The following is a 16223-nucleotide window of genomic DNA, read 5'->3' on the forward strand; positions in this document are numbered from 1 at the left end:
CCCTCTCCTTCCCTCTTTCCTGATGAAGCAACTGTTTGTTGCGAAAGCTTGAATTTTGTGTGTGTGTTTGTGTTTGTTTGTGTGTCTATTGACCTGCCAGCGCTTTTGTTTGGTAAGTCTCATCATCTTTGTTTTTAGATATATTTTTCCCACGTGGAATGTTTCCCTCTACTATAAATACATAAATTTAAACTTTGAAATATCATAGTGGTAATGACTTCACTGTCATGGTGCAATGTGAGACAATAAAATTCAGAAGAATCAGATATTTTTATTGAATAGTTTCCGTGCAGTCATTTGAGAATAATTACAGACTGAAAAATCTGCAGTTCTCCATTTTTTATGCAAACAGTAAAACATTTTTCAAAAAATTATTTCAATAGAGGATCCAACTTTGCTTCATTTGCATGCACTTACCTGACACTGTTGTTTGAATTTTATACAGAAATTTACATAGTGGCCTGTAAACAAATTTAACACCATGCCAGACAAGTTGTCTGACTGTAGATACTTACAATTAGTACTGCCCATGCGAATCTAGGTGGGGTTGCTAGTTTTTAATATTCTGGAAGACAAATGTTAACTTCTAATAATCATAAAAGAGTTCCAGTTATATCCCTGTTAAAAACTTTGTGCTTTTACTGAAATATTAGGCCATGGTACTCATACTCTATAAAGAATAACAATGTGTTATTTTAACTATTTTATTGAAATCATTGAATATTTACAACATGAGTGGATGAGGAAAGTCCTTGTACTTTAATACAGCAAACAAACTGAAAATGCACACCTCAAAAGTTTTTACGTTAGTACTGATATAAAAAGCACAGGTTACTTTATGGATTTGACACAAATATTTATCTGAAAAAGCAAAATGTAAATATCTTTTATTTTTCCTGACCAAGTCAATCACTTTTTCCTGAAAACTCGGGTTTTTCGACCTTTTCCTGTGGATCCTAAGAAGACACAAACCTGACGGACTGTCAATGCCAGTTGTACTTCTGAGCCACATCTTCACTCTACGCAGTGTGCTGAAGGGGCACTTAATGGTGCAAGTTGTGGGGAGGGGGGGTGGAGGTTTCTTCCATTCCACAGTATTAAGCTTCCCAGATGCTTGAGACACTCTACCTTCCTCACTCATTCCCCAGCAATTGTTATTCCAGTTGTGACACTTATGCTTCATTGTTTTGATCGTAATTTTTCACTTACTTGGACAAATGTCGTCCATATCAGTGTACTATTCGTTGCTATACATTCCATTGCTCCTGTACTTCCTCCTTGGTTCCTCAGATTATCTCCAAATACCATCGAAAATAAGTTCCAGACAGTAATACTGTCTCGTAATTTTATAGTTTATTGAAAGAAGTAATTTGTTTTTAAAATGTCTAGCAGAGTTTTTACAGTGAACTGAAGGGCACATTTTCTACTCTTTATTCATAAATATGTATTCATATCAAACCAATATCAGTTGTTTAAAGCCCATGCAGAATATTTAAGTGAAACAGTACATAAATGTATTTAAAGGAATGGCAGATTAGATCTTGCTGCACATAACTAATGATTGTCTTGAAACAATATAGTTCTCAAGTGTAATTATGTACTATGCTTGTGTTAATGTATTTGTTTGCTGAACCAGTATAACTTCATTCATTTATGCTTTTGTAGGTCTTGTGGAGTTTCTTGATGTGAATGAGGAGAATGATAGTCACATTGCATTGTCTGAAGCTACCATTGATCCTCGACTCACAACCCATCTCGAGATTGAACCATTCACTCTGTTGGGTGTTTGTGCTGGACTTGTTCCTTATCCACACCACAACCAAAGTCCAAGAAATACATACCAGTGTGCTATGGGGAAGCAAGCCATGGGTATGTACAAAACTTCTTGCAAGGTTTTTATTTTTCATATTGCAGATAAATAACATTTACGCTTTTATAGAATGGAAAAACTTATACAAGCTGCTCTTAGGGGTCCTTGGATTCTGGAGAGACATAGGAACTTGCAAGGCAACACTGAACCTCCAACTTACTTTAGAAGATAGACTGAAGACAAACCTACATTTATAAATTTAGATAAAGCTGTTGACCATGTTGACTAGGATAAAATCCTTGAAAATCTGAAGCTAGCAGGGGTAAAATGCAGGGAGTGATATAAGAATCAAAGGATATGAAAAGGGGGGGGGGGGGGGGCAGTAGCTGAGAAGGGAAAGAGATGGGGCTGTAGCCTACCCCAGTATTATTCAGTCTGTACATTAACAAGCAGTAAAGAAAGAAAACCAAGGAGAAAGTTAGGTTGGGAATTAAAGTTCAGGGATAAAAAAAACAAAAAGACTTTATGATTTGCAAATGACATTGTAATTCTGACAGACAGAGGAAGAACTTCAAAAATCAGTTGAATAAAGCGGATAGTATTTTGAAAAGAGGTTATAAGATGAATATCGACAACAGTAAAACTATGGCTGAAGTAGAGTAAAATACAGACTGGCCCAAGCAAAAAATGCATTTCTGCAAAAGAGAAGTTTGTTAAGATTGAATACAAATTTAAGTGTCAGGAGGTATTTTCTGAAGGTTTTTGGAGTGTAGTATTGTACAGAAGTGAAACATGGGTGATAAACAGTTCAACAGGAACAGAATAGAAGCTCTGGTCAGATTGGATAACTGAGGAGGAAGGAGTGACTTGAACTGGGGGGAAAAGAAATTTATGGCAGAATTTGATTAAAGGAAGTACTTGGTTGACAGGACAGATCATGAGTTATCAAGTTGTCAGTTTGGTAATGGAGTGATAGCTGGAGAGTAAAAATTAGAGAGAGAACAAGGCTTGAGTAAGGTAACCAGGTTCAAAACAGGTGTAGCTTTCAGTATCTTTGCAGAGATGAAGAGGCACGCATAGAATAGACTAACATAGAGAGCTGCATCAAACCAATCTTCAGGCTGAAGGCCACAACAACACAGTGATCTTGAACTACAAGAAAATTTTGGAGGTTGTTCAGTGACATTTTCTGAGTATTTTAGTGCAAAAGATTCATTGTCACCAGTGACTAATTACAGAGTAACTGCATTAAGTTTTGATAACAATAGACTGGTTGTGATGGTCCTTTTCATGACCAGCTTAGTCATCACATGTGTTACCAATGAACTTCTTCTGCGGGAACTTTAGGATCCGAGGTATTGAGGCCTCTGTGGATCCTCAATTGGATCAGATTGCTAGGCATTTTGCAGTCACAGAAGTTGTATGCCAAACTCCTGTTATTGCTGAGCATGTAAGACAGTCAACATTGTGTCACTGTACACATTGCTGCAATCATTGTGATCGACAGTTTGAACAGTACTTATAATGGAACATCCTGCATTTTTTGATATGTTGTATACTCATGGAACAAATTGAACTCATTGCAATAAAAGTGTTTGTTTTGTCTGAGGTTTTTGGATTACTTTCTTTTTCGTATTGTATATTTTGGTGATTGCATGATTACAGGCTTTTTCCACTGTTGTGAAGACATTTCCAGAGAAACAAAGGTAACTGGATAACAAATCAGATAAATCATAATTACATTATTACTCTGTTAGAGGCCTCTGTAGGCCACAGGTCTCCTATACCAAAGAACCCCTGAATAACCACCAAATTTTGTCAGTGGAATTTGGGTTCATGCAGTGTAAGTAGGAATAGGAAAAATTCATGAAAATGATTGGTTTTTAGTAAAACAACACAAAATTTTTGATTTTTGTGACACATAGTGAAATTTGTCATTTTATAGTATAAAAGTGTTATAGATCTGAGACGACAGCTTAACGATATTTGTAACTGATAGTTGCTGAACATTGACATTACATTTTCCTTTCTTTTTTTCTTGATGATGAGGTTCATACATAATCTTAAAATGACAGTTCATTCCCTACATAACGACGTATGAAGTGATGTGAAAAGTAGCACTGAAATAGGAAAAAAATAACAATGGAATTGGCAAGAAATAGCACCAAAATTGGCAAATAAATAACACTGAACTTGAGATAAATCACTGAATCTGGCAAGAAGTAACACAAAATTTGACGATATATAAAACCAAATGTGGCAAAAAAATAATGCTGTATTTGGGAAAAGAATAGCACCATATTTGGAAAAAATACCCTAACGTTGGCAAAAGTAACACTAAATTTGGAGAAAAGTAACACCTAATTTGGTTAAAAGTAACACATAATTTGGCAAAATTAATTTAAAATTGGGCAAAAAGAGGAAACACTCAGAATTTGGTAAAGAAATAAAACTTTTAATTTTGCAAAAGAACAAGGAAGCTCAACAAAAAATAACATCAAAATTGTCAAAAAAATACCAAAATTCATAACAAATAGCACAGATATATACAAAAAATAGCACCAAAATTCGCAAAAAATAGCACCAAAATTTGCAAAAAAATGGGATTGAAATTTGAAAAAAAAAAAAGGGACTTAAACTTGCAAAAAATTGCACCGAAATTTGCAGAAAATATCACTGAAATTTGCAGAAAATAGCACCAAAATTTGTAAAAAATAGCACCGAAATTCGCAAAAAATACCACCGAAATTGAAAGAAAATGGGAGACAAATAACACTGAAACTGGAGATAAATAACATGGGGGGAGGGGTGGGGGGGACACCAAAAGAAACAAAATAAAATAACATAGAACTTGGCAACAAGATGGCACTTAGTGTGGCAAAAAAACACTTGATTAGGTGAAAAGTAACACCAAATTTGGCCACAAAATAAAATGATTTTTTCTTGTCCCTGTAGTATAAGTGTGCCTTTATGTACAGGTATGTGACCAGTCCAAGTGTAATTTCTTATACGCTTTTTTTGGTGTTTACAATTAATTGTGGCCTACATGTTGTACTATGATCATTGCTTCATTAGAGGTTCCCTCCCCACCCCCACCTTGCCTCCCCCCTCCCCTCCCAAACTGCAGATACAGAATCAGCCCCTGATGTGTTCAGTGTCTATAGAAGTAGGAATCATGGGGAAAGAATCACACACTGCCTGCCGGCAGCCACCAAGGACATTCAGCCCATGCTGCTTGCTCTATCTTTTGTTGGCCCTCAGATAGCTAGGACATACTTCCTTCCTTATTGCTACATGGACTTAGGTCCCCACACACATTAAACTTATTCTTCTCATCCTGGCGTCAAACTGCGGTAACCTACTGTCCCCTCACCCTCCATTCTTTTTGTTGTGATTGTCTGCAACTCAACGTGTCATTTTTACTGTGAGTAGCAGTCTGTAGTTTTCTTAATATTGTTGTTTATTAGGTCCTTATAAGTTACTCTTCTAATGTGATGACCTCTTGGTCTCATCAAGACTGACTGACTGCATAACAGATTTTTCTGGGTGCACCTAATTGTATTTCTTAAAGGAATAAACCATTATTTATCAAATGAAAATTTCTCTTTCTCCTTTAATGCTCTCAGAGGTTGCTCACACCTAGTCTGTCCTGATTGGGCACACACTATGTGGCTGTACACTTACAACCATTATCATAAAATCTATTGTGGTAGTCTTATATTTGAGAGTACAAAATTTTTCTTTTTACATTACTTAATTAGTATAGTTTTAAGAATAAGCTTAGTTTTAAGAATAAATGTGACCTAATCTAACAATCTTCTTCATAGGTACAATTGGTTATAACCAACGAAATCGGATAGATACATTGCTGTATAATTTGGTATACCCACAGGCGCCTATGGTGAAGTCTCATACAATTGAACTGACAAACTTTGATAAAATTCCAGCGGGACAAAATGCAATTGTAGCTGTTATGAGCTACAGTGGTTATGACATTGAGGATGCCCTAATAATAAATAAAGCATCCATCGATAGAGGTACAGTAAGTGAATCTCATTTGTTGGTCATATTTAATTAAATTGTACCAAGGATTTTACTTAATTCTTTGAGACTCACTTGAATATTCAAAAACTACTGTGATGTAACTGTGTAAATGTAACCCTACTCCCCCAAGTTGTTCCAGAAGGGGTTGGGATGCATTCAGATAATTCAGTATTACAAATTGTTTGATTATCCTGTGTGTCACTTGTAAACTTCAGTTATACATTTACATTTATGTTTCAAAGAAAGCCATTTTAACTAATAGCAAAATTTTCCAAAAGAATTAACCGCAAATTACAGTTTAGAGGACTGTTTTACTCTCTGCACACTGCTTAACTAACTCATATTTCCTATAATGGCTAAAACTCTTTCACGTAATACTTATCAAAATTTTACGTTCATAGGTTACGGACGATGTCTTGTTTACCGAAATGCTAAATGTACTCTTAAACGTTATGCAAATCAGACGTATGACCGTATTTTGGGTCCCCTGGTTGACCCAGAAACAAAGAAACCAGCATGGCAACATACTTGTTTAGATGCTGATGGCATTGCTTCACCAGGAGAGAAAGTGGAAAACAGACAGGTATGTGAATACGATCTCAAAAAAGTGTACATTGTGATTCTGATTCAGTATGTATGTCACAGGTTCAGCTAGTTGCTATTCTTCGTCGTGTTTTATGTGGTCTTTAAAAAAGCATTTATGTGAGGTATTATATGTCAGGGATTTATGTGAGGTATGTCAGGGAGACGTAACAATAAGTGAGAAACAAAAGGAAATGCAGTGTGTATATATGCGGAAATTTCATGTGGATTGTTCATAAACATGAACTGCTAAAAATTTTTACTGATATTTTTGGAGACTATCGGCTCTTTCTTGACACAGTAGTCACATCACTTGTCACATCCAGCTGCACTGACAACTTGATAGATCTTTTGTTGCTTAAACCCTTTTCATGCATTCATCTATATGTGAGGCATAATCGCTGTCATTACTTTTTCTCACTCAGCACATGTTTGTTGTTTATTCAACTGTATCTACTACAGGCCTGTCTGACAGGTAATTACTTAGGAAACCTTGAGTGGTTACCCATTGTCTATAAAATTTGTACCTGTCATGGATTTACTACTCTGTCTCTTTCTGCCTGTTAAATTCTTCCTCCAAACATATGTCAGTTGTACGAGAAATCGTACTACTACCTTCCTTTTTCTTTGTCCTCAATAAATTTCTTTGATACTATTTTGCAATTTTATGTTTATACTGAGATGATGATGAAGCATGTGTGCCCTAACAATTACCTACGTTTTGTTAATCATGGTCTGCTATTGTTTTTATAAAGGACAATATTAGCCATGCTCTAAATATTGTGAACTTATTAGCCTGCCACATCACTTTTGTTAATTTTTTGGTTAATGAGCACTCTTAGCATAAATTGCCACCACCACCACCACCCCCCACCCCACCCCCCACCCCCCCTCAAAGAAAGAAAGAAAATTATTTCAATGGTGTTTGCACTTCTATTTCTTCGACACTGCATTACTTGTTATGGTCATATACCAAGCAACTCAAAGTAAACACAGTGAGCAAGGTGTCACAGTGGTAGGACACTGAACTGTAATTTGGGAAACAGAAGTTTAAATCCTTGTCTGACCACTCTGACAATTTTTCCATGGTTTCTAAACATCGCTTAAAGCAAATGCCAGAAAGATTCCTGTGTTTTCTCAACATTGCTTAAAGCAAATTACAGAATAGTTCCTTTAAAAAAGACAAGGTGAAATACCTTCACCAATACTAGTATTTGTCCAGTTCTAATATCATCATTAACAGGACACTAAATGACGGTTTCCCTGCCTTACTTCAAAGAATACTCTTGGGGGCAAAAATGCTATAGCAATGTATTGGGGTTTTCATCTAAAGCTAGACTCTTCAGTAACATAGATTTTAGATGTTGTTATGCAGAGATTAGTCTCTGACTGCATAGCACATGAAGTTTTGGAAGTAATTATACCACTGGTATTTCATTGTATGTTTAAAGCTTGCTCTACAGTTTGAAACTTTTTATTAGTAAAATTTCAAAACTATAACTTTAGGTGATTATTTTATAACTGCAGTCATATTTTACATCATTTTAACTCTTGACTCCTTTAAGAATTTTGTATCATTTTCTTTTCAGTATCACTTAGTAGCCAATGCTGTTTCTCTCTTTTAGTGTCTTGTGAATAAGTCAATGCCAACAGTGACACTGAATCCAGTTAACACTGGGCAAGAGCAAGCTACAGAATACCGTGATGTTCCAGTTAGTTATAAGGGTGCAGAGCCATCATATATTGAGAAAGTAATGGTTTCATCTAATAACGAAGAAGATTTCTTAATTAAAGTTTTGCTCAGACAAACAAGACGGCCTGAAATTGGTGACAAGTTCAGTAGCCGACATGGACAAAAGGGAGTAGTTGGTAAGATTACTTTCATTTTGCAGACTTTTGTATTATGCCATGTGGTGTAAGATAAAGTTGAAATTGCAGTATTTATTAGTGTGTTGGAAAACAATGTTTAAAACCTACTGTTATCTTTTAGATGCATGAGATTACATGTTAGCCTCATGTTTTGACACTCTCTGCTGAATGTTTAGGAGAAAAAAAGAAAAAAAAAATTAAATGTGGTAAGGCTAAAATATCATCATATCAAATAATGATTTGCACTTGAAGTACAAAACAAATTGCAGGTCCTCTCGTAAGAAAACTTTTTGCAGGAAGGAATTGAAACAGTTTGGTAAAAACATAAAAACAGCTTCCTTGATGTTGGAGTGAACATACAGAATAATCTCAGTTTTACATTCCCAGAATTAACATTTTCCCACCATTTACAACATTTTTTATTACTCCCTTCCAATTTCCTATGACCACAATGTTAATCCGCACCCAATTTTGCGTCGTCATATCCATAGCTTATGCTTTGTTGCTAGTTGTTTGTAGAGAAAAAACTGACATAAAATGACATTGGAATGATGTTCACTGTTGAATAGTGTTTACAAACATTACGTGGTTAGGTTTCTAGACACCAGGGTGCTCTTCTCAGTGGATTTGAATCGGTAAACGTCTAAAAGTTGGAACAGTTCGTGCTATATCTTCTGCCACTGCCAAGCTCTGCTTGGTGTAGTGGCTGATGGGAGCAATTAGGTTTGTTTGGATAAAGATATCATGCCCAATCACAACCAAACTGTCTCTAGTGTGCATGCACAGTTTTGTGATTGTAGTGGTCATTGTTAACTCCTTCGTCGAACCGTATTTAATTGTTTAACATGTTTTGTGATTTGGCCACTTGTAGCACTAGTGACACCTTCACTCACTTTGCATTGGACAAATGTTTATATAATTTAAAAACAGTACCAATTGTGTTTTCCTTCTTGCTGAGCAAAATGTGTCTGATAGTCTTTCACCATTATCAAGTGCAGTTATTTACTTACATGTTTTTTGTGATGTAACACAAACTAACTATGTGATAATTTGCGTGTGTGTGGCCTTCTACATAACTGATACTTGTGTCAATATTTGCACTTGAAAATGAGAGAAAAATTCTCAAAACGTATCATGCCAAGCATGAAAAAATATATAACTGGTGCAGTGTTTCATTATTTAAACAATGAATGAGAGCTGCAATCTGTCCAAAAACATCAAAATTGAGTCAGATGTTTCTACTTCCCAACTGTCAGTCCCAGTTACACCAACCGTTTTTATTAGATAATAAACAAGCCCGTGATGAGCATTTTGATGCCTGTGATGTACATATGTCATGCATAAAGTGCAAAAAATGCAGTGGCGGTATCCTACACATAACTTGTACAGCCTATAATGTTATTTCCCACATTTTACATTTTCCCACATTGTACACTATTTTTTGTAGTCCCTTGAAAAGAGTAAAACAACATTTCACTGTATTAGGATTTAAGATACATCAAAGGAAAGAACTAAAGCAAAAGTTAAATCTTTTTTATACAAAAGCTTATAAGATCGAAGTGCATAAAGAATAAATGGATGCAAACAGAAGATTGAAAATAGGGATAAGATGAGATAAAAGGAAATGGATAGATGAGCAGGCACAGTTAACAAAATAAGCAGCAAGCCATGGAAATATAAAGGAACTGTACGATATCACCAAATGACTCTCAGTGAAGAACTTTAGACTTGAAGGACCAGTTAAGAGCAAGGATCAGGTGATGATTACAGACAGGCACAGCTACATAGATGGAGGGAGCATTTCAAGGAGTTGTTAAATTATAAGGACAAGGAAGTCAAAGCAGATCAACATATAAATGTGCAGTATCCCACAATACATGAAATTAGGAGTGCTTTAAGAAACGTAAAACAACGCAAAGGCTCCAAGCGTAGGCAACACAGCACTGGAGCTGTTAAAAGCCAATATTTTAAATACAGATGAAATCCTCCACTTGAAGAGAAATCCTCGAGTGAGTAAAAAGGGGCTTGTTGGTAAAGTGCCGCCCCCCCCCCACCCCCCTCAAAAAAAAGTTGTAACAGCTGGTGTGGTATTACTTTGCTGTCAGTGCCCAGTCAAGTCTTCACCAGAGTTATTTTAAATAGGATTAAAGATTCAGTTGAAAATCAACTGTGTAAAGAACAAGCCAATACATTTGGGGGATCTTATTAATATCTTAGGATTATATTAGAGCAAAATGAAGAATTCCAGGCAATTGTGTACCTGGCATTCATTGATTTTGAAAAGGCCTTCAATTCTGTGAAACATCAAGTGCTGTGGCCAGTGTTATGGAAGTATGGTAAACCACAGAATATTCTAAACATCATTAGAGGTCTGTTCACAAGGGAAATCTTACAGATCCAATAGAGGTAACAACTGGAGTCTGGCAGGGTTGTATTTTGTCACCAATGCTTTTCCTACTTGTCCTTGACTCAGTTACAAAAAAAGTCACAGGGGCAGGGGATGAGCAATAAAATGGGGGATCCATAAACATCTGGAGGATTTGGATTTCGCAGACTACATAGTTTTACTAACTCAAAGGCTGACAGCTATGAAGGCTAAATTCAACTCACTGAAAAAAGAAGCAGTAATTGCTGGGCTCAAGATAAACATAGATAAAACAAAGGAAATGATAAATTCTGGGAGCATGAAAGTGCCTCTGCCTGTAGGGTAGCACCAAGTGGAGATTGTCAGTTCATTTCTGTATCTGGGTAGTGTGGTGACAGAAAATGGTGGAGCCAGAGATAATGTGAAGAATAACATAAAGAGGGCAAATGCTGCATTCATATAACTGTATCAAGTGTGGAGAAACAGAAACATCACATGCAAAACTAAAATTTGCATTTTTAATAAAAATGTGAAGGCTGTCCTGTATACCAGTGAAAGTTTTACCGAGTGAGGTGGCGCAGTGGTTAGCACACTGGACTCGCATTCGGGAGGACGACGGTTCAATCCCGTCTCCGGCCATCCTGATTTAGGTTTTCCGTGATTTCCCTAAATCGTTTCAGGCAAATGCCGGGATGGTTCCTTTGAAAGGGCACGGCCGATTTCCTTCCCAATCCTTCCCTAACCCGAGCTTGCGCTCCGTCTCTAATGACCTCGTTGTCGACGGGATGTTAAACACTAACCACCACCACCACCACCAGTGAAAGTTGGAAAGTAGGTGAAAAGACAGCATTACAGTTACAGTGTTTCATGAATAATTGTCTCCAGCACTTAGTAAATATCTGGTGGCCGCAAAAAAAAGTAATGAAGATCTCTGGAGAAAAGCAGACCAGACACTTGTAGAATAATGAATATGTGTGAGAAAGTGGATATGGCTGGGGCACATATTGAGAAAGCCAGCTGGGGCAATTGAAAGGAAGGCACTGGAATGAAATTTGCAAGGAACAAGGAATAGAGGTGTTTAGAGCTACATGGAAAAGGGCAATGGAAGGGGAAGCAAGAACAGTTTGTAAGACCGGGTGGAATTGAGAGAAATGGCCAAAGATAGAGATGGATGATGAGTTCTCCCGGATGCCCTATTCTGCCATAGCAGCCAAAGGAATTTAGTCAAGAAAGTCAAGTTAAATATTGCTGAAACATTTGTTTTTGCCTTTGCTGCTGGTCTGCATTCAAATAATATGGAATCCATCTTGTACAAAGCTTTCTCACAACCAGTTTTTCATATCAGATTTATTGCAATCTTTGTCCTGGCAAGCCAGTGATATCATGTCATATATCTGCAATTATAGATTGTCCACTTCAAATATGCGTCTGTTGTTGCAGGTTTGGGTGTACTTATCTGAATAAGATATACAGTCATATATGAACTTGGCTAGCAATTTCTTAACTATTGACAGTGACCTGCACCATCTTTATATGAACTTCTGCTGACAATGAACGATGCTCATGACTGGATATGTTGTCAACACGGAGAACAGCTGCCTGAAATGTGCATTGTGCCACTATGGGGGACATTCACCTGGGCTTCCATGGGACCTGTGGAAGTAATCAGAGCCATCAAAACAGGTGTAGACTAAGTGAACATTACTGTGGACAACCTCAAGGATGTAGCCAAGATTTTGGCAAATGAGGAAGGGCCCAGTTTGTTAAAGAAGACCTTTAAAAGACTTATGTTTTCTTTTATTCTGAAAGTTTCCATATATAACAATAAACGATTTTATTTGAAAATGATCTCAGGGTTTTCACACGTGGAGATATAATCTTGTTACTTAGATGTGCTGTATTTAGGGAAACCACTAATGAGGGGAAACTCCTCATCCAGCCTCCTCAGATTTAGTGGCAAGAGGGCTCAGCGGACAGCCCGTCAAAAACTGAACACAGATCAAGCATGAAATCAGGAAGAAGGTGTTCTGAACTGAAAAAAAGGCAAAATAAAAACAGGAAGCAGTTCAAGGGCAAGAACTGCAATATAGAGCATCCTACCAGAGCAACTGTGTCATGGTTAAGTGGTCACGGTGTTGTACTGCCAAGTGGGCAAGTCATGTTCAAATCTCCCAGGTGTCAATTTTATTATTATTGTTATTTATTTATTTTTGCCGTTCGCCATATTCAAATTTGTGTCTGTGTCATGGTGTAACATCCTTTTGCAACAACAAGGTGTAAGGAAAGGACCCATAATGATAGTTGATTCTGTACACCTATTCTATTAGCAACCAAAATGAAGTGGCTTTCGTATGGGATCTGCAAATATTTGATGACAAGATGACAGGTCAACTAAATCCTCCACCAGGAAACACATTTGGCATGTCATACATGGATTAATGACAGTACATGTGTCATATAATAGGAATCTCTTATCAGCGCACCTAATTTGTACACCTGTTAAGTAAGTGAGAACTGCCTCCTTGCCCGATTTAGGTGTTCGTAAGAATGTGAATGTGATCACTCCCAAGGAAATGATGAAAACATAATAGTTAGTCATGTAAGCTGCAACAAATGAACACAACAGTTTGTCACACAGTTTCTCTGTGATCTGTCAAAATGTGTTTTTAACGTCAGTGTGGTATCTCACTTGCTCTTACTATTCATCATGTTTACTTGCGATAGTAACGTATTCTTACCACATGACTCATATTCTGTAACCAATGTATAGTATGACAAATGCCAAGATTACAGAAAGAGAGCAACATTGTTTATAATGTTGTGGGGAGGGGGGGGGGGGAGGGGGGGGGGAGGGGGGAAGTATGACATTAGAAAGTTGTGAACACGGCTTGTCCACTTTACAGTCGTACACCGTGACACTGTAGGTATTTAGTTTAGCTCAATATTGCATTCGTTAAGCTTAGGCCATTCACTGTTTCTGTTTCTCATTTTTTTCACAGTGAGTACTTATTCTTCCAGTTTTCATGCTTGATCTATGTTGAGTTTTTGAAAGGCTATCCACTTGGCCATCTAGCAACTAAATCTGAGGAGGATGCAATGGGGAGTTTCCCATGTAAGAAGCAGTCATGCTCCAATCTCCCTTCACCCACCAAGGTTATTTTACACTCTTCTCCTTTCAGTCTGGATGTGAGCTGAGGAAGTGATCAGGAATGCATGAGCATTATTTTTTTGGGACTCTGTGATTATTACTGACAGGCGTATGGAATAGAGAGACCTCGGTTCGACAGAGAGGCAAGAAAAATCACTTCCCGAAATTTCCTTCTTTAAGTAAGTGTACGTCACTTCTTGTAATGTAAGAAAGATCATTCTCTGCATTAAAGATTGTCCAGGCAGATAAATGCATGAGCCTTAATGAGAAGAATTTGGATTATTATTTATTTATCATAAGGCATGTAGTGCTGGGAGCCTCAAAAGAGATGCTTGGCTTGCCTTTGATGCAGCTATTTTCATTTAAGCAGAGGGGCTGCATTTTTAGGAGAATTGGACTCTGTCAGGAAAGAAAGGTATTCTGAAGAAATTGGCTGTGGCCTATAGTAATGAACTAACCCTAGCATTTACCTAAACTGAATATATGAAACCACAAAAAAACATTTTCAAGGTCGCCAGTGGAATGATTCAAACCACTTCGCCTCCTGAATCCAGTGATTGCCAGCTCAGTGGCTCAGCACACAGAGCTACTCCAAATTGGTTGAGAATTAAGATAAAGTGGCTGTTGTACATTGTTTCAGAATTAAATAAAATAAAATGCATTGCAACAGGAGACTGAATTCTAACATTGCATGTTTTTCCTTTAAGGATACAGGGTACTTTTCTGGCTCAATATTATGTAAAAAACGACACCTATTTCTTTGAGGCACTGTTTAAATGAATATGATTTACAGATTTTTTGTTGATATCAGGTAATGCAGCACATTTTCTAAACAAATTAGAAGTATTTTGAATATTTTTGAACCTGCTTAGAGTTATTAAAAAATTACAAAGAAATTGATGTAATTTTTTTTCCAAAATGGTTCCTCTAATTGATGTTCCTTTTACTCAAATATGCATCACATGATGGCTGAGGTATTACACCTATTTAATTCCACCAATTATGTATATTACAAGGATAAAAAATATCACATCTTACATTTTAATTATAATTTTGGTCCTAATAAAAATGTTACTTTTTCTATAATTTAGTTGGTTCTGCAATAAAGCTTCGGTCTACTACATTGTTGTTGTTGTTTTGGTCTTCAGTCCTGAGATTGGTTTGATGCAGCTCTCCATGCTACTCTATCCATTCTTCATCTCCCAGTACTTACTGTAACCTACATCCTTCTGAATCTGCTTAGTGTATTCATCTCTTGGTCTCCGTCTACAATTTTTATCCTCCACGCTGCCCTTCAATGCTAAATTTGTGATCCCCTGATGCCTCAAAACATGTCCTACCAACTGGTACCTTCTTCTTGTCAAGCTGTGCCACAAACTCCTCTTCTCCCCAATTCTAATAAATACCTCCTCATTAGATATGTGATCTACCCATTTAATCTTCAGCATTCATCTGTAGCACCACATTTTGAAATCTTCTATTCTCTTCTTGTCCAAACTATTTATCGTCCATGTTTCACTTCCATACATGGCTACACTCCATACAAATACTTTCAGAAGCGACTTCCTGACACTTAATTTATACTCAATGTTAACAAATTTCTCTTCTTCAGAAACACTTTCCTTGCCATTGCCAGTCTACATTTTATATCCTCTCTACTTCGACCATCATCAGTTATTTTGCTCCCCAAACAGCAAAACTCCTTTACTACTTTAAGTGTCTCATTTCATAAGTATGGACTATTGCAAGTTACAGAAAAAATTAGAGCAATGCTTTATAAACTTAAGGAAATATTTGAACCTGAATTCTGAAAAATACGACTTGTGGGAAATTGCGAATGAAGATACGAATCCAATTAAACTGTGTCTCAAAACATTCCTGAAGCATAGTCTTCATCCTGCAGCATTTCTTCACCTTCAAGCTTCCTCTTGGCACTCCTTTTGCACTTCTTGTTTCTTTGGCAACTTGAAGAGCGAATCTTTCAGCTTCATGCAGCTGTTGTCTGTCACATTCAAGCAATTTATCTTCAATAGTAGAGCCACATTTTATGCCTAAATTTGTCAGGACTTCCAACCTTCCTATCACACCAACTTTTAATGTATTTAGTCTCACAAAAACATTCTTGGATAATCTTTCCCATATGCAATGGTTGAAACATTCATTTGTATTCTGAGTGCCCCCATGAAGACATTTACTAAGCAAAACTGGGTCACTCAGGTCTCTAAAAATTGGTTTTGTTTCATTCATAACAGGCTCAGGAAGAGAATGCTTATGATGGTATATTTGACCACTTCCTTTTGCTTTTTAGTAACCACACCAAGAATCTGCTCCTTTAGGGCAAATTCCATGAATAGGGTGGTCATCTGTGGACAACGTATGAAAGTAGATGGCCCATACAGCTTTTC

At 36.9% G+C, this 16223-nt stretch overlaps 1 protein-coding gene across 1 annotated transcript in view; it reads left to right on the top strand.

Moving 5' to 3' along the window:
* LOC126418465 (DNA-directed RNA polymerase III subunit RPC2) overlaps positions 1-16223 on the top strand; it is a 187262-nt gene that overhangs the window by 138666 nt on the left and 32373 nt on the right. The window contains exons 14-17 of the mRNA XM_050085233.1: positions 1666-1869; positions 5638-5847; positions 6256-6437; positions 8062-8305. Of these exons, the coding sequence (XP_049941190.1) occupies positions 1666-1869; positions 5638-5847; positions 6256-6437; positions 8062-8305 (840 nt within the window). The remainder of the gene's footprint in view (positions 1-1665; positions 1870-5637; positions 5848-6255; positions 6438-8061; positions 8306-16223) is intronic.

This window comes from Schistocerca serialis, chromosome 9, assembly GCF_023864345.2.
Source record: "Schistocerca serialis cubense isolate TAMUIC-IGC-003099 chromosome 9, iqSchSeri2.2, whole genome shotgun sequence".
NCBI lineage: Eukaryota > Metazoa > Arthropoda > Insecta > Orthoptera > Acrididae > Schistocerca > Schistocerca serialis.